Source organism: Panthera pardus, unplaced genomic scaffold (genome assembly GCF_024362965.1).
Source record: "Panthera pardus isolate Hobbes unplaced genomic scaffold, ASM2436296v1 HiC_scaffold_7, whole genome shotgun sequence".
NCBI classification, from domain to species: Eukaryota; Metazoa; Chordata; class Mammalia; order Carnivora; family Felidae; genus Panthera; species Panthera pardus.
The window spans coordinates 6,226,649-6,249,211 of NW_026527002.1; the positions used below are offsets into that span (position 1 = coordinate 6,226,649).

General features: G+C 42.1%; 2 protein-coding genes across 5 annotated transcripts in view; one reads left to right on the forward strand and one right to left on the reverse strand.

Moving 5' to 3' along the window:
- Positions 1-3,750, reverse strand: part of ATP6V1H (ATPase H+ transporting V1 subunit H) — a 110,773-nt gene extending 107,023 nt beyond the window's left edge. For 2 of the 3 annotated variants that reach the window (XM_019435247.2, XM_019435246.2), the window contains exons 1-2: positions 3,511-3,748; positions 1,780-1,928 (exon numbers count right to left, since the gene is read on the reverse strand). In XM_019435247.2, coding sequence (XP_019290792.1) covers positions 1,780-1,892 — 113 coding nt within the window. In that variant the 5' untranslated portion in view covers positions 1,893-1,928; positions 3,511-3,748. Of the gene's footprint in view, positions 1-1,779; positions 1,929-3,510 lie in introns of all 3 variants that reach the window. The other variant, XM_019435248.2, reaches the window with a different exon arrangement.
- Positions 3,751-16,455: 12,705 nt separating this feature from the next.
- RGS20 (regulator of G protein signaling 20) overlaps positions 16,456-22,563 on the forward strand; it is an 86,004-nt gene continuing 79,896 nt past the window's right edge. Inside the window, exon 1 of one of the 2 annotated variants that reach the window (XM_019435239.2) lies at positions 16,456-16,829. In XM_019435239.2, the coding sequence (XP_019290784.2) occupies positions 16,665-16,829 (165 nt within the window). In that variant the 5' untranslated portion in view covers positions 16,456-16,664. The remainder of the gene's footprint in view (positions 16,830-22,563) is intronic. The other variant, XM_019435240.2, reaches the window with a different exon arrangement.

Genomic DNA, 22,563 nt, shown 5'->3' on the forward strand with positions numbered 1-22,563 from the left:
CAAATCTATCCAATCCTATCCATCCCAACAGCCTGGATACGGCTACAGCCTCATCATAGCTCTAGGTTTGTTTCCACAAACCCACCCTCTACGTTTTGTCAGTAGAACAATCCAATCAAAAGGCAACCTGACATCCAACTCCCACTTACAAACATCGGTCATTCCCAATTTCTACAACAGGGATTTTAAAACTGTGCTCCTTGGGGAGCCTCCACAATTGGCTCCCGGCTGCCTCTCCGGCCTCAGCCCACCCCACTGCCTGCCTCCAAAACGTGTATTATTCCCCACCCAGCACACTGCTTTTAATTCCCTACGTTGGAACATTCCCTCCAGAAAAACTTCCTGGAGGGAGGATTAGCTGTCCTTTTTCTGTGCACCCATCATTCCCGGTGCACCTTTCTACTCTCTCAGTTAACATACCAAATGATCTGTTTCTATAACTGACTTCCCTACCAGACTATAAGTTTATCTTTTTGAAGCCTCAAAGCCTCGAAATAGGCCTCAAACTTGAAAGGTGGACAATAAATGTTTAATGAGTGACTAAATTAACCGAAATAAGTGCATCATCGTTGTATGCTGTATGTCCCTCTTACAGCAGACTCCTAAATATAAAACTAAAGATTCCTCGATTTGTTTTTCGAAACGTATCTGGAAATCTGAACTGAATTTCCTTAATAAATCACTGTTATAAATATACCAAAACAGATATGAAGTCAATACGATAAAACATGGTCAAGAAAAAACGAACCCTTACTTTACAGATAAATACGGAACACCAGCATGCTAAATCTTAATACGTATAAGAAAGAAGGGAAGTGGATAGAACTAGAGGGTATTATGCTAAGCGAAATTAGTCAGAGAAAGACAAATATCACATGACTTCGCTCATATGAGGACTTTAAGACACAGAACAGATGAACACAAGGGAAGGGAAGCAAAAATAATATAAAAACAGGGAGGGGGACAAAACATAAGAGACTCTTAAACATGGAAAACAGAGGGTACTGGAGGGGTGGAGGGAGGGGGGATGGGCTAAATGGGGAAGGGGCATTAAGGAATCTACTCCTGAAACCATTGTGGCACTATATTTGGATGCTAATTTGGATGTAAATTAAAAACAATTTTTTTAATTAAATTTTTAAGAAAAGAAAGAAGGGAAAAGAACTAAAATTTATGGAGAGTGCATTCAACACACTATTGCATATATTCAACTGTGCGAATCCTTTAAATATGCTATTGCAGCAACAACTCTGCGAGATCCGTATTCCCCATTTCATTTTACTTCAATGAACCGCAAAGAAGTTAAACGATTCCCCTAAGATTACCAAACTAGTAGAAGAAGCAGACTTCAAACCCAGGTCTTGGAATTCAAACATCTACACCCTTTACTAGTTGTATGAGCCACGCTGCAACACCGGCTACCCCACGTTGATCACCCAGGCACAACGTGCCAGTCTGGCAGGCTTTGCCCGCTATCCCCTTCCCCCCTCCAAATCCCATGAACACGCCTCCCACCTCTCCCGCTCATTCAAAAGGTACAACTTTCCAGACACGGAAGATCAAAACGGCTCTGAGGGGCTCTGCTCCCCTGCTAGAGCCTCTAGCTCCTTCCACCACACTATCCTGTCTCCCTACGGCAGGTAAGACTTCTAAGGAGGAAGTGTTTCCTTCCATGTCTGGTAGTATTTTTCCATCATGTCTCTCATTGAGGCATGATCACGAAAAAGTCCGATGCAAAAGCACATGATTATCCCTGATTCACAGCAAGGCCGTACTTACTGAAGATAGGACTGCCAGTTCACTTTGTTTGCCCGAACCTCTGCAGCCTTGGCAGCAATAATGTTCGTCGGAACGGCAGCATCTACGGCACCTCGGATATCCATTTTGGTCATCTAAATGTTATGATCTTGGATGTTTTTTCAACAGATCTGCAATTTTGAGGCAAAGTAACATGAGAATACGAGGTGTTACCATTTTTTAACAACTACTGCTATCATTATTATTGTTATTAACATCATCGTTATCGCCTTATTCTCCCCATTCAACTCAAACATTAAATATATTAGATGTCCTAAGTATGAAAATCATTAGATTTCAAAACTTGTCCAATTACGCCCTGCTCCATAAAAGTGTTCTCTAAAGATTTTTACTTTTCCAGGAAAAGTTTTTTAATTACTGGCACTAATCTTGCGGCAAGGTTTTTCAAAGTAACTCTTTTTAAGTTCTTCAAAGTAACATCAGAAGTCTGGCTTCAATAAAATAGGAATACAGATTAAATGTATACGACTGGGAACAAGTTTCTCCTGACACGGAAAAAAATAAGAACCTGTACGGTAGAGAGAAGACCATTTATTTTTACATTTACTAACCATCATTTTGAAGCATCATTATTTAAAAAAAAAAAAAAAAACTGCTACAAGTGCCTTGTAAAATTACTCATTCAAATTAAAAACCCTAAAGTGGGGGGCGCCTGGGTGGCTCAGTCGGTTAAGCATCCGACTTCGGCTCAGGTCACGATCTCGCGGTCCGTGAGTTCGAGCCCCGCGTCAGGCTCTGGGCTGATGGCTCAGAGCCTGGAGCCTGCTTCCGATTCTGTGTCTCCCTCTCTCTCTGCCCCTCCCCTGTTCATGCTCTGTCTCTCTCTGTCTCAAAAATAAATAAACTTAAAAAAAAAATTTAATAAAAAAATAAAAAAATAAAAATAAAAACCCTAAGGTGGGAATGTAATTTTCTTTCTTCAACCAAAGTTCAGAGTATTTTCAAAATCAATTTGGGGAGGAAGTTTTGGAACAAATACCAATTACAATTTAGGTACAAGCAACAATGGGATTCTGGTCTGGTGACAACTACCTACAATAATGAGCTTTCACGTAATTCTCCCTTCCAAATTTACGCGTAAATGCTCAGGCCTGATTTTCTCTCGATACGAAATATACAGGTTTTGGTTCACAAAACAGACGTTCGCTGCCACGGCCACAAAGAAGCTAAAACCATACCCAAAATTCTATTCTGCAATCCCAATAACCTTAGTCAGTTTGGAACTTAATCTCTACATCTGAGGGTTTGCTGCCTAAACAACCCAAGCAATACACACAGGTAGGACGGAGGGAAAACTGGCTCTGGCCGGGTCAGGCTGGAACCCTGAACACCGAGCGGACTCAGGCGCAGCGGCCTCCCCCGGGGTAGGTGAAGGTGCTTCCGGATGGCCCTCTGGGTCCCCGAACAACTCGAACCTGCAGCAGGCCGAGGCCGAGGCCCAATCCTGGGGAAAGTATACAGTATACCTGTCCTCCCCCCCCCCCCATTCCTGCCCCCGCGGGTTAGAAGCTCCAGTTCCGTAAACCTAGCTGAGGCCTGGAAGGACAGAAATCTGGAAGCCCGGGGCCGCAAGAGGGCTGGACGGGCCTGCGCGGCGAGAAAGCAGCAGGCGCCAGAGAAGCTGGGGAAAGCGCAGGGGGTCGCCTCCCTCCGGCCGGGGCGGGAGACGAAACGGCGCGACTGCGGGCTTACTTCGCGAATCCAGGGGACCCGACAACGCACGCGAAGGCAGCAGGGAGGAGGACGCGGCGGTGTGGGCCGTCGGGGGCGCCGCCCGGCTGGGGGCGCCAGCCGAGTCGGAGCCGAGCGGGGTTTCCAGCCGGAGCGGCCCCGGCAAGGGCAGACGTCCCCGCACCCAGCAGACGTTGAGGGCGGCCCAGGTGGAAAGAAGCCGGAGCGGCAGCGGAATGACAGCAGGGCCGGTCACGTGAGCGGAGGCACGTGACAGCCCGGAAGGCGGAAGCCGGAAGCCCGGAGGATCCAAAACAGCTCAGGGAGCCGCACTGCGCTTAGCGGGGGGGGGGCTCGCTCAAGGTGGGCTGGCGGAGTCCGCGCGACCGGCGACACAGGCCCCGGAGGGACGCAGAGCTTGTGCCCAGGCTGGCCCCTCCAGAGGGAGGGGAGCAGGTGGGCACGTGGGGACCACCGCCCGGAAACCCCGAGCCCCGTTTGGGGGCGGTCGAGGACCCCAGCCCAAGGCAGAGAATCAGGCCGAAACTTAATCTTAACCGCCGTTCTTTTGAAATATTTCCTTTAATGCTTTTAAATAGATGGACTTCCACGTGGATTTAACAGCTCCATGAAGCAGGCATTCTTATTCGGATTTTAAATATGAAACTGATGCTGAGACGTGGGTCACAAAAGTTACGTTGCCCTCGGGTTGCAGATTGAGCAAATAATATTTCACGTAGTATTTGCAATTATACTAAAAACTTTGTGTTTACTGAAAATGCAAATTTGACAATCCTGACTTGAGCAAGATTGCCCCAGTCCGGGCCTCAACTACCCTGTTTGTCTTAAGATAATGAGTAATACTACTCAGTACTGCAAAGAGTGAGTTATATGTAATTAGCACTCAGAGGGATGTATAACCAAGACATTTTACTAAAAATGTTAAATTTCGGCCAAGTTTTAAAGCACTGTGAATAAACACATAGTAACAGGATATAATGTATTATTTTTCTATTGCTGCTTTAACAAATTATCACAAATTTGCTGGCTTACACCAACACAAATTTAGTCTTTTACAGTTCTCCAGGTCAGAAGCCTGACGTGGGTTTCAATCCATTTCCCGGTGTTCTCCAGTTTCTAGAATCTGCCTGCATTTCTTGGCCCATGTCCTCCTTCCTCCACCTTCAAAGTCAGCAACGTCACAACGCCTTCTGAGACTCAGTCAACACAGCTGATAGGGGTTCTCTGGTTTTACGGGTTCATGTGATTAGATTGGGCCCACCTGGCTAATGCAAGCAACTCTCCCCATCTCGAGGTCCTTAACTTTAATCACATATGTCACCATGTTTCCCTTTTGCCATGTAAGCTAACATATTGACAGGTTCCGGAGATTAGAAAGTAGAATCTTTAGGGGGCCATTATTCTGCCTATCACAAACATAGAGTAAAGGATAAACACTAGTATAATTGGTGGAATAAATGTTCAGAGGGGCCCTACGTCGTATCTATGTTGTATTTCTAAAGTAAAATATTTTTTTTAAGTTTTATTTTGAGAGAGAGAGCAGGGCAGGGGCAGAGAGAAGGCGAGAGAGAATCCCAAGCAGGCTCCATGCTGTCAGCACAGAGCCAGACACAGAACTCAAACCCACACACCATGAAATCATGGCCTGAGCCGAGATCAAGAGTCAGACACTCAACCGACCGAGCCACCCAGGCGCCCCTAAAGTTTTTTTTAAAAACTCTACTTAATACTGCAAAGTGTTAAACTTTTTCAATCTGAATAATGTACATGGATATTCCTTGTGTTTGTTCTTCTTACTTGAAATTTTCTTTTAATAAATTTGATGCTATAGATTGAGTCCGTTTATATGCGAGCTTCTAGCCGAAATTAATCAAAGACTTGCTTACTAAGAAAATTGTGGAATTGGAATCAAAGAAAGATTGCAGATACTAACCACAATAATAGCTTAGTAAAAAATTTCGTTGGTAACAAAGCTCTAAGTCCCAAAACTATTTCTTTATAGTATTTTTTTTTTTTACTTTTTAAATTTTTTAATTTAAATTTTAGTTAACATGCAGTGCAATATTGGTCTCAGGAGTACAAGTCAGTGATTCATCACTTACATACAACATTAATTATAATATTTTAAATTTGATACATGTTTCAGAGCTTCTGAGAGTGGAGAAAGGAACCCCCTCAGGGGTCTTTGAAACTCTGTGGGACTTTTGGGCTTACTGCAATGATTAGGGATGGAGTTCTTCTGGCATTTGATGCCCAGGGACTACGGATGATGAATATTGGGGAGGGATACCAGCACAGTACCACACACAAGGCATTTTCTAGTCAAAAATGTCAGTGGTGCTCCTATGGAGAAAGCAGAAGAATGCCTATCTGTATCTGATTGATCTGTCACTCCAAATATGAAGGCACATTCTAGGCTGTGGCGGGAATACATGGCCTTACCATTACAGAAGGACATCATTGTGGCGCATTTGAACACAAAGAGGCCCTGCCAGAAAGAATAGCATAAGTATCTACTCCAGTGTTACGGGTGCACATGCCATAAACAAGCCATCAAACTTCCAGGAACGTCTGCTGTGAAACTATCAGTATGAGCGTGCAAAGATAAATGTGCAAGGATTTTTCGTGCAATATTTTTTTAAATAGCAAAAAAAAAGAAAACTCTATTTGTCAGCCAACGTTGCCAAAATGAAATACAACAGACCAAGTGGCTTAAACGGCAGGGCTTTATTTCTCACAGTTCTGGAGGCTGGAAGTCCCAGAACACGTGCTGGCCATTCAGTTAGTGGTGAGGTGTCTCCTTCTGGCTTGGAGGTACCCACCTTCTCACTGTGTCCACACACAGTGCAGGGAGAGAGAGAATGTGAACGCTTACAATTTACAAGGTATTGGTTATTTTGTATTAAATGCCAGAACTGGTGGATTTTACTTACTTGGGTGCCAGGGTATTTTTTTATTTCTATCATTATTCTTGAGTTTTGTTCCAGAACATACTTACATTACCCACAGCTTAATCCTTTTGGGCCTTGCTTTTAAGCACACCTGAAACTAATATAACCCTGTATGTTCCCTATAGTGGAATTTAAGATTAGATAGATAGAAAAAATTTTTTTAATGTCTATTCATTTTTGAGAGACAGACAGAACATGAGCGGAGGAGGGGCAGAGAGAGAGGGAGACACAGAATCGGAAGCAGGCTCCAGGCTTTGAGCTGTCAGCACAGAGCCCGACGTGGGGCTCGAACCCACAAGCTGTGAGATCGTGACCTGAGCTGAAGTCAGATGTTTAACCAACTGAGCCACCCAGGCACCCCTTAACTTCTCTTGCATATCTCAAGGAGCTAATATCCGGACTATAACCTCCCTAAAATTTCATAAGGATGACTTCTCACTACCATCAATTGAATGTATTTATTCACTGGCCAGGTTTCAAAGTAAACCAAGTAGAGAAATCAAGAAATTTTTCACTTTATTCATGCAGAATTATTATTTTTTTTTTCTGAGGCACTCAGATAAACAGGGCTTTCACCGACCCACATCAACACACCTCATTATCCTATTAGGTCTGATAGTGAAAAGGGGTCCAGGGCTTCATTTTCAAGATAGTTTTTAAATATCATACTTTAAGATATCATAAAAATGAATGCTTAATGTCATTCCACAGAAAGGAATTGAATGTCATTGGTAGATCTAGAAATTATTCAAACTGCAGCATATTCTGTATATATATTTTTGGTCGGACTAGAGAAAATCATAAACCAGAACAGGTGACAATTCCATGGGTAATTTTCATACGTCAATGAATTAACTAAAAATTAAACTCGATCAAAATCAAGGAATTCAATGTAGGTTATTTTCATTATAATAAAATATCTTTGATTAACACATATGAACAAAGGATATAGTAAGCTGACGTTTTTACAAATAGTTGAAAACACTAATTTTATTAATTTATTTAACTTATTTATTATTATATTATTTTGTTATGTAATAACAATATTACATATATAAAATATATATTTTGTTATGTAATTATTTATGTATTAATGTATTAATTAATTAACATTAATTTCATTAATTATTAATTGTAAAGCTTAGAGGAGAGAGTAAGAAATTTTATTCTATCATCAGTTTCTTGTACGTTGAGTCTGAAAATATCTAAGTTTCATATCAATGTGTCAAGAGTACAGATAGAGGAAGAAAATCAAAACATTAAAAGATTGAATTTGTATTTATTCCTGGGGGAAATACATTGAAAACGCAGATGTAAGAAGTTAAACCACTGCCATAAAATTGATTTATGTTACTATTGCTCTGGGCCAAATTGTGTCTTTCCCCCCAAAATTCGGATGACGAAGTGCCAATCCCCAGTACCTCAGAATGTGACTGTATTTGGAGGTAGGGTCTTTAAAGAGGTGATTAAGTTAAAATGAGGTCCTTAGGGTGGGCCCAAATCCAATATAACTGGTGTCCTTATAAAAAGAAGAGATTAGGACATAAACATTGATGAAGAGTATGTACTGCCTCCCTATTTCCCGTGTAAGAAAATCTAGACTTCCTGGTCTAGCATTCAATGCTCCCTGCAATGTGGACCCAACACCATTACTTCCCTTGGGAAGTTCAACTGTTATCACAAGCTTAAGAGACCTGATAGGTTTCGTGTCCTCTCCTTCACTCCACCTCTCTCCTTATACCAGGAGTGCCCTCTTGGCTCTCCTCCGCTAATCACCCCAACTATCAATCAAGCCCCAGTCCAGAACCTACCTATAACACTATCTATATCATTCAATCACTGTTTAATGTAAACTTAAACATTTCTCTATATTCTTCTATTACACTGCTATCAAAGTTTGCCTGCAATATAATGTTCTTTTTAATAACTATTATTCTCAGGAAACTTTTGGAAGTTGACCAAGAGGTCACAAGCTGACTTTTTAATAGCTTTTTCTCCAAATATACCTTTTTTAAAACAAAAGATTAATCGTGGTTAGGTGTCCAACTCTTGACTTCAGCTCAGGTCTTGATCTCACGGGGTTCGTGGGATTGAGCCCCCCATTGGCTCCGTGCTGTCAACGTGGGGCATGCTTGGGATTCTCTCTCTCTTTCTCTGCTCCTCCCCCACTTGTGCGCACAGGTTCTCTCTCTCTCTCTCTCAAAATGAATAAGGAAGAAAAAAAAAAGATTAGTCGGCCTAAATTTCCACTGATTTCTGTCTACAGTGTCAATGCTTCCCTCCCCAGTAATTTTCTCCTTTTTAGTCATTTCCTATATTTTTAGACCTTGTACTTTCAATGGAAACTGGGGACATAATATTGTCTTCAAGGTAGCAAAATGGTCCTTGAGGTTGAGAAAAAACATGGACATTCCAATGTTCTGAGACCCATACTGACTCAACCCTGTCTACCAAAATTTTCTCAGTATTTAACTTCTTTTGTTAGGGAGAAACTAAATTCACTTTAAATTGTAGCTTCATTTTTGGTCTCTCTTGGATGGGGCAAAAATGAAGGAAAAAGTTGAGAAACACGGCTTCGGACTGAGAAAAGGACTTCTGACGGTATTCGTTTCCTCGGGCCACTGTACCAAATTGTCACAAATTTGGAGGCTAAAAAACCCCAGAAGTTCCAGAAGTGTATTCTTTCTCCGTCCTGGAGGCCAGAAGTCTCAAATCAAGGTGTCAGCAGGACTATGCTCCCTCCCGAGGCTCTGGGGGGACAATCCAGTCCCTGCCTCTTCCAGCTTCTGGTGGCTGCAGTGTTCCAATCTCGACCTCCCTGGTCACACTGCTGCTTCCACCTCTGTGCCTTGTGGGGACCCTGTCATCGGATTTAGGGCCCACCTGAAGATGATCTCAAGAGCCTTCGCCTAATTACTTATCTGCCAAAGACCCTTTTCTGAATAAGGAAACATCCACAGATTCCCCGGGTTTGAGGTGGGCCTGTCTTCCAAGGACCACCATTGAGTTGCTACCCTTAGAAATACAGATCCTAATTAGAAGGAGGCAAAGGGTAGGAAACAGAGCACGGCCAAGCGTTGCCTGGACTGCTGCCTGACTCCCCGATTTGTTTCGAGGGCACGTGTCAGCCAGTTGAACCTCCACAGTTTGTAACCTTAATAGCCATTGTTAAAGGAGGCCATTAGGCCCAGATGGCTATCGTGCGTCGGTAGCCTACGTGAGCAAACCGAAACCTAAGCCAGAGTCAATTCCCATAAATGCACTTGTATCCTTCCAGGCAACAAAATTTGAGAGCAAGGAATCAAAACAGCCAACTAGGTTTTCTTAAATGAGGCCACGGCTTAAGCCGTGGCCAAGCAAATAATTCCCGTGCTTCGCCTCTGCCTCCGCTCTATGAAAGCCTTTCCCCCAACCCCTGTTCCCGGGGCACCCCTAACCACGTTTGCTTTGGCACTCCCTGGATTCGAATCCACATCTACTCAGATAAACTCCTCAAAATGTTAGTATGCCTCCGTTTGTCTTTTTAGAGTTCCGGTGTCAGAAACAGGATCCAAAGGAGACCTTTGGTGGCCCTCGGGGAGCAATCAGGCACGGATACCTGCAGAGTCTACCGTGACCACTTCTTTCCTTGAGGGTGCAGAAGGTTCCTCCCAGATCTGAGCTCTGCCGCTTTCGCACTGTGAGCTCTCCAGCTTTATTTGAGCATTCTTTTTTCCAGACTCGGTCCACAGTAAAACAAAATGGGTTCCTCCCAGCCCAAAGAGTCTGGGGCTCCTCCATCTAGAACTCTGGCTGAGAACGTGTAGAAAAATTACGATCCCAGAACATACGTTTGTCTGAACGAGTGGGTGAACCTTACCAAAGATAATCTTGAATTACAGTGGCCACAGTCGAGAACTTTTAACCTAGATAACCTTATCCATTTGCAAGGTGCCCTAGAGAAAAAGGACACTTCCCCAAAATAATGGGATACATCTTTTGATTGGTATGCAGAAGCTTCTAAGAGACTAAATGAATTAAAAATTGCCTCTTCAAAAAGTTATTTACAAAAAGCAACTGGAAGTATCATAAATCCTCTCCACAAACACTAGTAAGAAGTTTTAGTCACCAGAGCAAGTAATCTTGATTTACTCCAACTGCCAGAAACACAATTTGGATCCAACAGTTCTTTTGGAAACTAGCGAGTTTTGTGTTATTAGACTTGTCTCATAGCTAAAATTTAAAAAGTGTCTGCTATATGTTTATTTATGTCTCCCTCTCTATGTGTGTGTGTGCATGTGTGTGTGTTATATGTGTGATTTTTCTACTCCAGATGGTATTGGCAAAATTAATTCGTAAAGACACTCTATTTAATTGGCTTAAAGAAAAATAAATTAAGTATTTACATAAAAATTAAGTATCGTCTCGGAAATATAGACACTAACCCAAATGTTTCTCAAGTTCACATGATCTGGGATCATCTTTGGTATATAAAAGCTAGTCTAAGTTTGGTTGGTTTAATGAAAACATTCATGTCTTCAGAGTTATCAACATTAAATATAAGGCAAACATAGAACTTTAGTTCTACCTAGGTTTACTAGTTGGGTATAGAGATTACTTAAAAATAAAACATAAAAGAAATCTTTAAAAAAAATGAACAAATGGGGCACCTGGGTGGCTCAGTTGGTTGAGCTTCCAACTTCAGCTCAGGTCATGATCTCATGGTCCATGGGTTTGAGCCCCACGTCCGGCTCTGTGCTGACAGCTGGGAGCCTGGAGCCTGCTACAGATTCTGTGTCTCCCTCTCTCTCTGACCCTCCCCCATTCATGCTCTGTGTCTCTCTTGGTCTCAAAAATAAATAAACATTAAAAAAAAATTTTTTTTAAATGAACAAATGCATAGGATAGCTGTAAGTAAAAGTTGATACGTGGACTTTTCAACAATAATTATGTTTATGTTAGGTCTGCTTAAAAGTAGTATCTCTCAGGGGCGCCTGGATAGCTCAGTCGATTGAGCGTCCGACTTCGGCTCAGGTCATGATCTCATGGTTCATGAGTTCGAGCCCCAAGTCGAACTCTGTGTAGCTCAGCGCCTGGAGCCTGCTCCAGATTCTGTGTCTCCCTCTCTCTCTGCCCCTCCCCAGCTTGCACTCTGTCTTTCCCTCTCTCAAAAATAAATAAACATTTGAAAAAATTTTAAAAAAAGAATAAACACTAAATTTTTTTTTTTTAAGTAGTATCTCTCAAAAGCCTTAAACACATGCTTGTAGCCATCAACAGTACATCAGATGGTCTCACTGAGCTGGGAGGACAGAAATGAGATGAACAAGGAAATGAATAGTAAAAATTTCCATAAAACTGACATGATAACCTAGGAGTTTCACAGCGAAAACCTCAACCCTGACAGTGACCGGGGAAGGGGTCCTTAATAGAAAACTTTTTTATCAATCCATCACGTACGAGAAAATGGCCAAAAGGGGGAATTGTGAAAGTAATTAATTAACCAAGGAGGCCATTAGACTAAGCTGCCTCTAATGCCTTGGTAGCCCGTGTAACCCAGGGTGAATTCCTATAAACGCACTTGTACCATAAACAATAACGCTAAACAATCACAAATAGCCAACAAGGTTTCCCAAATTAGTCACCTGCCTAAGCTGTAGCCAATCACATGATTTCCTTGCTCTGCTGCCACATCTGTTCTATAAAAGCCTTTTTCCCAAGCTCTTGTCAAGCACTTTCAAAATTTTTAAAAACTTTTAAAAACTTTTTAATTTTTTTAAACATATTTACTCATTCTTAGAGCACCTGGGTGACTCAGTTGGTTGAATGTCTGACTCTTGATTTCAGCTCAGGACATAATCTCAGTCGTGACATCAAGCCCCGTGCTGGGCTCTACACCGACAGCACAGTGCCTGCTTGGGATTCTCTCACTCTCCCTCCCTTCTGCTCATGTGTGCCTATGCCCTCTCTGTCTCTCTCTCTCTCTGAGATATATAGGTGAGAGAGAAAGAGAGAGAGAGAGAATGTATTCACTCATTCTAAACGAACAACCCACAATCTTTTCCAGTAATTGCATCTGGCTGAAAGTCAAGGGTCATTTAGTGATTTGCACGCCTTTGCATCTGGACCACGTGTGGATCCTTAAGGCTATCGATCCACGGTTAAGTGAGTCCTCTACCACTCTTCTAATGCTTTTAATGCACAGTAATGGAGGAAAACCAAGGTCACCGTTTGGATCCATGACATACAGCAAAGACTGCAGATCCTCCTACCAGTAGAGCAAATGCCGGGATCCACAACCTGAGCTATGACCACTCGGGCAGTCTTGGAAGGTTCCCTGTCTGGGTCTTCCAGGACTGTCTGGAATTGGAGATGGACCCCAGTAAGGATTTCCTTCCCCGGACCCGCCTATCATCAGTCTCACTTGCATGAGGGAAGAGTGTTGGCTGGGCTCCTCCGGGCTTAGGGTTTATCCGTTCATCTCCATGAACATTTACTCAATCGGCTGTCAATCCACCAGCTTTCTGCCTCTCTCAGGAGCTAACGACCAAGTTGGAGTCGAATAGATTAATGGTCCACTAATCTCCCTCCTCTCGCCACTCTCTCAGCTGTTTATGCTTCCTAGACACAGGTCTCTCGGTTACATTGACCCTTTAGGAGATGCCCTTTTTCTTGAAGTAATGGAAAATTTGCCAACAAGTACTTTACTCAACTTGGACAGATTGTAAAATTCTTTCTTCATGCAAATTCCTCTCGCTACAATCTCTAGCAAACTGGGTTTACACAGAATCCCAGGGGAGGCCAATCGGTGCTACTGTGCCCCTATACACACACCCCTTCCTTGAATATGAAACAATAATGTTTACGAGGATCTCTCAAGAACTGAGCGTGAGGCGTTTTATTCGCACACCTAGATAATATTATTAACAAACATGATTTAAGATGAAATAATTTTCATCCAAATGGCTATCAACTAGAAAGAAGTTTCCAGAAACGAGGGTTTTTACAAGCATGGGGAAAATGCTAAGGAGAACGTCATGAACGTTAGAAAGAAATGCTTCCTCCAAGGTTTGACACCAAAAATCGAGTGTGCAAAAATGAAAGAGCAAGAGAAAAATGCTGGTGGACCAAAAGGACAGCATGAAAGAAAAAGAGAAACGTGAATGATTCGGTTTGCAGAGCGGCTCAGGACTATGTGTTCTGGCCCTAGGATGTGAAGACGGGGAGGCTGGTCCCAACTGCAGGACTACATGGATGGAGCCCCTGGACACACCACCGAAAATCTCAGGTAGGTTTCCCCAGGCACAAAATGCACAAAGACAACACGGGCAGGAGGACAAAATAACCTTCCAGCTCCAAAAACGGCACAGGTCAATTTGAGATAACTAATACCACCTATCCTATTTTCATTCTGAGTCCAGAATCAGGTCCTGGGACCCCACCCCCACCGAGACCAGTGATATGGTTCAACCATATCTTCACTCAACTGACCCCAGGGAACAGAACCATCCGGACACTTACGTACCGCACCCGCGCTGAAACATCTGGTCGCTTGAAGCAGTTGCCTCTCTTTTCATAAAAAGTTCAACAGCATCATTGAGATCGAATTCACACACCATATAATCCACCCATTTAACGTATACAAACTTAATGGTTTTTAGGGTATTCACGGGGTTCTGAAACCATCACTGAAATCAGTTTTATGACATTCTTGTCAGGCTAAAAAGAAACCTCTGATTCATTGGCAGTCACTCCCCATTTCTCCCCCAAACCCTCCTGCCCCAGGCAGCCACTAATCTACGTTCTAGATGTGCCTACTCCGGACATTTTCTTATGAATGGAATCACACGCGATGTGCTCTTTTGTGACTGGCTTTTCTATGCATGTTTTTGACGTTTATCCACGTTACAACCTGTGTCAGAACTTTATTCCTTTCTGTTGCTGAGTCATATTCCATTGTACAGATTTACTTCACTTGGTTCATCAGTTGATGGGCATGTGGGTTGATTCCAGTTATTGGACATTTCCATGCAGGCCTTTATGTGAACACACGTTTCACTTCTCTGGCTTCGGTAGACACGTAGGAGGAAATTGCTGGGTCTTAGGGTAATTATGTCCAACGTTTTGAGGAAGTGCCAAACTGTTTAGCAAAGTGGTTGCAACATTTTATGTTTCCGCTGGCAAATGCATGACAGTCCCATTTTCTCCACATACTCGCTAACATTTGTCCTTGTCTGTCTTTTTGATTAAAGCCAACCTATTACGTGTAAAATCATTGTGATTTCGACTTGCTTTTCCCTAGTGGCTAATGATGTTGAGCATCTTTTCATGGGCTTATTGGCCATTTGTATACCTTCTCTGGAGAGACGTCTATTTAGACGCATCACCCATTTTTAGTTAACTTCTGGGGTTTTTTAAATTTTTTTAATTTTTATTTTGGAGAGAGAGAGAGTGTGTGAGCAGGAGAGGAGCCGAGAGAGAGGAAGACAGAGAATCCGAAGCAGGCTCTGCATAACAGCAGCGAGCCTTGTGCTGGGCTCAAACTCACAAACCACAAGATCATGACCTGAGCCGAATTTGGACATTCAACCAACTGAGCCACCCAGGTGCCCCTTTGATTTTCAGTTGGAAGACCTCTTTATATTTTCTGGATAAAATTCTTTTATTATGTATATGTGATTTTCTATATTGTCTCCTAGTGGGTTATCTTTTTACTTTCCTGATGATGTTCTTAGAAAATCAAAGTTTTCCTTTTTGATGAAGTCCAGTTTACCTGTCTTTTTCTTTTGTGCCTTGAGTTTTGATATTGTACTTACGCAAGCTTTGCCTAATCCAAGGCCACGAAGATTTACCCCTACATTTTCCTCTAAGAAAATGGGTTTTATAGCTTCAGCTCTTACATGTAGGTCTAGGATTCATTTTGAGTTAATGTTTTATGTGGTGTGAGGTAGAACTTCAACTTAAACTTCTGCCTGGAGCTGTCCAGGGGTTCCACACCATTTGTTGGAAAGACAATTCTTTCCTCCATTGAATTATTTTGGCACTTTGTCAAAGCCCAACTGACAGTAGACGTATGGATTTACCTATAGACTCAATTCTATTCTGTTGATCTGTTGTGGCTTTATAGTAAGTTTTAAAATTGAGAAATGTGTGGGGCGCCTGGGTGGCCCAGTCAGTGGAGCGTCCGACTTCGGCTCAGGTCATGATCTCGCGGTCTGTGAGTTCGAGCCCTGCGTCGGGCTCTGTGCTGACGGCTTGGAGCCTGCTTCGAATTCTGTGTCTTCCTCTCTCTCTGACCCTCCCCCGTTCATGCGGTCTCTCTCTGTCTCAAAAATAAATAAACGTTTAAAAAAAATTGAGAAATGTGAATCCTCCAACTCTGCTCTTCTTTTTATGAGATTGTTTTGGATATTCTAAGTCCCTTACAACTGCATGTGAAGTTTAGAATCAATTCATCAATTTCTGCAAAAAGAAAAAAAAAAAAAGGAAGCCAAGATGTTTATAGGGATTGTGTTTGTTTCATATACCAATTCTGGGGCCCTGGGGTCATTTTATACACTTTACACACTTTACAAATGTGCAGTATGATGTTAGAAGCCAACTCTTGGCTTAATCATTAGATGACTAGTTACCTCATAAGAAAAATCACTTTCATCCTACATGACACCAATCAAGAAGTGTAATAATCCTTGGGCTTCAGTTTGGGTATGAGTTGAGCATACATTTCTAGCCACAAAACTGACTCCTGCTAAAATGACCTTTTAAGAAACCTACACAGATTAAGGCAGACCACCTGTCTCTCGACTGCATAGCCCAAGATTATCAGGCCCTAGTCTGTGTCTCACACAACTAATGCAGAATATGGCGAAGCAATCTATTTTATCATTATATCCTAAGCGATAGATCGCTTAAATCATTTCTTTCAATTTTAGGATTAAATTTGAATTAGTAGTATATTTCTGCCAGTAGGGGGCAGTCATAACATACCTAGACATTCAAAATAGGAGGCTCTACCTGGAATAGAACACGAAAGAACCGTGGATAAACAGCTGATCCACCAAACAGATTAGCCTTTTGCTTCAAATAGTGTAACTTTCCAGAGAGGTTCCCTGGCTGACTGACGGATGGCCCAGCATTGGCCAAACGAAGAGAAATAGAGTGGACCCTGGGCTAGTGTTGTTAAAATCAGGCTGCAGGACTCGTTTGGAGCTTTACTGTAAAAACATGCCCAGTCCTTCCCAAGACAACCAAGAGTGCCTCCAGAAACATTTCTCCAGGCCATCTATGTGGAAGCAATTTCTGCCCCTGCCTAGGGCTGAGGGATATAATGCAAATATTCACCAGACCATGGAAAATGAAGGAAGCCCCCAGGCTGTGCGTGACGTCAAGGTAAGATGATCTCCACCATCCATGATGCTTTCTTGACAAGGAAAAGGTTTATCTGGAAAGATTATAAAACCATAAGCAAGCTTTGGCTCAGTGAGCTATTCCTCTATCTTATTGACAATTTATCAAAATGTTTTCAAGCCAACCCCAAGAGAAAAACTAGAACCTTGATAATTAATTAACTTCTCTGTCCAGTTTTCTCCAACCTATGCAGCTTCCCTTTACTAAGACAAATGCTTACCTATTTATTATTTGTTTGTTTCAGGAGGTAATGTTTTCAAAGGCAGGAAACTCAGCCATAGTTTCTTTTGACTATTGATGCTTTGTGGCTATTGTGGCTTAGATGTTTTTCTCCGAAATAAAAATTATATCGCGTGTAGTAATGAAAGAAAAATTATCGACCACTTTCTACAGAAATTGCTTGAGAAAAAACTGATAAAATAATGCAGGAATGTAAGAACATTAAGAAGCTAAGGGATGTTTTTCCTAAATTCACAGTTTCTTAAGGTGAATTTTCGAAGCGTGGATGTCTATCAATAGATAACATCATTTCCCCAAACAGTGACAATTTCCCTGCTCAGTGTTGTGTGTATCCTTGCAGTTTAAGCCTGTAAATCCTCTTAACTATTAATAGAATCATCTCGTAAAAGATTATTCAGAGTGGAGGGGGATGAGTATGTGTTACTGTCCTCCCATAATCAGAGCTCAGAATTAAATGCTGCAATCGTACTACTGCAAACCTATCCAAATACTTTAACACCAAAAAATTTATCTATCCTTTTACGATGGCTCATATCCTGATCATAATCTTGATTTCTTGTCAGTCATGTTATTTTAACCAACTGGCACAAGACGAAGGAAAGTGCTGTGTGTTTTTGTTTGCTTGTTTGTTTTTATAAATGTTTATTTTTGAGAGAGAGAGAAAACACAAGCGGGGGAGCGGCAAAGAGAGAGAGAGAGACACAGAATCCGAAGCAGGCTCCAGGCTCTGAGCTGTCAGCACAGAGCCCGACGCGGGGCTCTAACTCACGAACCACGAGATCATGACCTGAGCCGAAGTCGGACGCTCAACCGACTGAGCCACCCAGGTGCCCCAAGTGTGGTGTTTTTTCCTAAGTCATTAAAAAGATTTTTCTGTAGAAATGTACTGACCTTCATTTTTGAGCTTTCAGACAGATGTTGTGAAACTTCAAGCCCCTGTTATCACCTGAGCACTAGGTCTTTAGGAAACTAAAATGAAATGGATATACCGGCCAGAAGCCCTTCATTGATGGGCATCTAAGCCTAAATGCAAAAGAGATTTCTGAAAGGTAGACCTTGGAGGCTACTCTGGGGAACAGCAACGTACGTTTTGTGTGTGCACGTGATATACACATAGGTGCGCACACACATGTAATTGCAAAGTTCTCATTGTGTGGAGGGGTACGCTTTAAGCAGAATCCTAGACAGATGAGTTGGAAAAGCATTTGTGCGTCATCAGCCTCTTCCCACAGCATCCTGGAATCAAATGTACCACCAACACCAGGCAATCCTAGCTGCCATCCTGACCTCATAACAGGTTCCAGCCTGTACAGCCCAGGTGTGAGCAGTCAGGAGTGACCCTGCCGGGATGCTACCGGTCTCTCCAATCAGTTCAAAACATCTTTTTTGTCGCATCTGAATAGAGACGGTCACATAGGTGAACACGTCCCTCGTCCAGCATATACAAGAATGGTAGAACTCATCTCCTTTTAATTCTACAAATACGACTGTATCCACAGGATCTGCCAAACCTGGGCCGGGTTTTGAGAAAGATGGGCTCCTAGTGGGAAAGACAAACGTATCAGCATATGATCACATTATCGGCGTGACTTAGGTCAATGGTAGGGGATATCCACGTAATTACAATCTTTCAATCATTAAGGAAATAGGAAGTTAGGAATGGTATATGAGCAACTGAAAATGGCCTAATGAGGGGCGCCTGGGTGGCTGTCGGTTAGGCGTCCGACTTCAGCCCAGGTCACGATCTCACGGTCCATGAGTTCGAGCCCCGCGTCGGGCTCTGGGCTGACGGCTCGGAGCCTGGAGCCTGCTTCTGATTCTGTGTCTCCCTCTCTCTGACCCTCCCCCATTCATGCTCTGTCTCTGTCTCAAAAAGTAAAATAAACGTTAAAAAAAAAATTTAAAAAAAAAGAAAAAAGAAAATGGCCTAATGAAAGAGTGAAAGAGATGAAATGTAAGGTAGGAATGTGAAATAATGTCTAGAAATGTAGAAAAGTAGGCAGGGAGAGAACGGGCTAGAATGTGTCTAGATGTCTAGAGGCCATTGATAAAAACATTAAAAAAAATCTTAAACCTAAGCCTCACACCTTAAACAGCAATTAGTTCAAAGTGCATCACGGACTTGAAAAGTACAACCATAAGGAAAACTAGAAAACTTCTTGGAAAAACAATTTTTTGTGAAGCTTTGTGACCTAAGGCTAAGCAGAGTTCTTAGACATCAGAAGTATAGTCCAGAGGGGGGCCTGGGTGGCTCAGTCGGTTAAGTGTTCGACTTCGGCTCAGGTCATGATCTCGTGGTTCGTGAGTTTGAGCCCCGTGTCGGGCTCAGTGCTGACAGCTCGGAGCCTGGAGCCTGCTTCGGATTCTGTGTCCCCCCCTCTCTCTGCCCCTCCCCCGCTTATGCTCTGTTTCTCTCTGTCTCTCAAAAATAAATGTGTAAAAAAATTTTTTTTAAGTAGAGTCCATAAAGGAAAAATTAATAAGCCGAACCTCAAAATATCAAAAATAGACTTTTGCCCTGCCAAAAACGCCTATTAAGAGGATAAAAAGACAAGCTACAGACTTTGAGAAAATATATACAAACCGTATATCTGACAAAGGCCTTGTGTTTAGACTATGTAAAGAACTCTCAGAACTCTGGGATAAAATAACACACAATCCAACAAGAATATTAGCATTTTATTAAAGAGCATATACAGATGGCAAATAAACCCGCGAAAAGATAGTTAACATCATAGCCCCGAGGGAAGCACAAACTAAAAACACAATAAAATATCATTTCCGACCTATCAGGATGACTAAAATGAAAAACTGAAAAAAAAAGCAAGTGCTGGCAAGGATATAGAGAAACTAGATCATCCATATATTCCTGGTAAGAATGCACAGCGGTACAGCCGGTCTGGAAAACAATTTGGCAGTTTCTTTCAAACCCAAACAGGCAACCGTCATATGGCCCGCCTATTTCACTACTGGCCCTTTATCCCAGAGAAATGAAAACGCACGTTGACACAAAATCTTGCATGCTAACGCTCACAGCAGCTTCATTCAGAACGGCCAAAAACTAGAAACATCCCCAAAGTCCTTCAAAAGTTGAATGAAGGACTGTGGTACATCCATGCTATGGAGTACTAAGGAAACCCCTGCAACAACAACAACAAAAAGAATCAACTGTTGATACACAAAAGGAATGAACTATTGATATATGTCCCTTAGATAATCTCAAAGGAATGATGCAGAGTGAAAAAAAATAATGATCCCAGAAAGCCGAGTAAAGTATGATTCCATGTATATAACATTCTTGAAATGAAATTATAGAGTTCGAGAATGGATTCATGGTTGCCAAAGATTGGGGGCACTTTGGGGTGGGACAGTTCTTTCTCCTGATTTCAGTGGTGGGGACAGAAACCTACGGATGTGATAAGATTCTTTGGAAGTACGTGCACACACACACGCGCGCTCATGCACACACACACACAAGTGAGTGCTTATAAAACTGGCGAAATCTGAGTAAGTTCTATGACTGGTACCAATGTGGGTTTCCTGGCTTTGATGTTATACAGCAGTCATGCAGTTTCCATTGGGGAAGCTAAGTGAAAAGTGCCTGGGACCACTTTGCACGTTCTCTTTTGGAACTTACTATGAATCTATAATGATTTCAAAATAGAAAGTTAAAAGAAAACAAACCTCCAAAGGCCGGTAGACTGATGATACCCACAGAGCACTGCCTGCGTGTTTCGTCGTGGCTTTTCTGGTTGTTCTTTTCATTTGGAATCAATTTCACTGGGTCAGTAGCACTGATGTCATTAGACCTGATTTAGAGATGAGAACCCAAGTTCAGAAACACTGGTTGGTTACGTTGTATGAAGTCAGCTGAGTGGTGATTTGAACCTAGGTTTTTTTGGTACGGATTTGTTTGCTAATTCAGTGGCTTCTGACAGTGATTTACAAAGCAGACCATAATTTCATGGGCCTGAAGCCAGATTTCTTAATAGGGTTTTCTTTGTGCATTCAGCCTAAAGTACTCCAACATGCACCACTAATTTACTACAGAATAAATTCATACCCCCGCATATATAATCACACACCTGTCTTCATCATCATATTTTTCTCCATCAGGATTTTTGCTTCCTTTCTTTCATTCAGGACAAGGAGTGCTAGGGAAGGTAGGGTGTCCCCTGAGCTAATCGCTTCCTAAGTGACAGACATGAGAAAGAGAGAAAGTAAAAAGCCACACAGGCAAGAAGTCAAATCCATCTATCGATACAGATTTATGTGTGTATATGTGTAGGCATCCCTCTTCAGTAATGAAAATGGTCAGAGCTTAGACAAGAAAGTTCCTTCCACAAAATTATTTTTTTTTTAACCTGGAGATCAAGAGTCACATGCTTTACAGACTGAGCCAGCCTGGCACCCCTCCACGAAATTATTTTTCCTATCATTCCAACATCAATGCGCCTCTAAGAGCACAGGCTTCTAAGTGCCCTCCTGTTCCAGACGTGTGATCCCCTGAGCAGCTGATCAAAGCACTTGTTTCGAGATGTTATACACTGAAAGGAGAAAAATAAATGTCAAGGCCCCAAAGGGTAGCTACAAAGACAATGGTGCTTTGTGTGATGAAAAGGATACAGAAAAGAAGAGAAAAAAAAAATCTTAGTAAAAAGGAATTATGCTTCTAGTATCCAATACCTCAACATGAATGTACTCAGAAGACAAAATTATTTTGTCCTGCCTCCATTTGTGAAAGAGTAAGTTTGGTAGGGATTAAATTAGTTCTTTTTTTTTTTTTTTTTTTTGACAGCCCTCTGACAAGACTCCTGTAGTAATTAGTTTAACACTTAAGATGTTCATAAACCTCTTGAGAAAAAAGTTCATTTGGAAGCATGTTGTTGTGATTATATCTTCTATAGTTCGCATGCAAACGTTAATTGGCAATCCTCCAGAACCTATTATAGGGGGTTTCTAGATGAGTATAGCAAAGTATTATTATTATTGTTATTATTATTATTATTATTGAAGTATAGTTGAAGTACAATGTTATATTAGTTTCAGGTGTACCGCATACTGATTTGACAATTTTATACATTATGCTATGCTCGCCACGAGCATGGCTGTCTTTAACTCAAAGGTGGGATGGCTCACCAGACTCCAGGTTCAGGGCTTTCCATGAGCCATCTGTGTCTTGCCTTCCTTTGATGAGGACCTTAAGGAAGCCCATGGTACGTGTAGTCTTCGGAAAGGTGAAAAAGTTCCTCAATTACTAGCTCACAGAACCCAGGGCAATAGTGTCACATTAAGAGCCAAACAAAAATAAAGTCAAATAACATTTCAGCTTATCATAAAGTGTATGGTTATCATCCCAGAGTTTTGCTTATATGGCTCATTTGGACTCTCTCTTACCTTGATGAAGATCTAAGAGACCACCAGCTCATACCTTCCAAAGTAAGAAGTGAAACAGTGGTCGATTCCAAAGTGAATG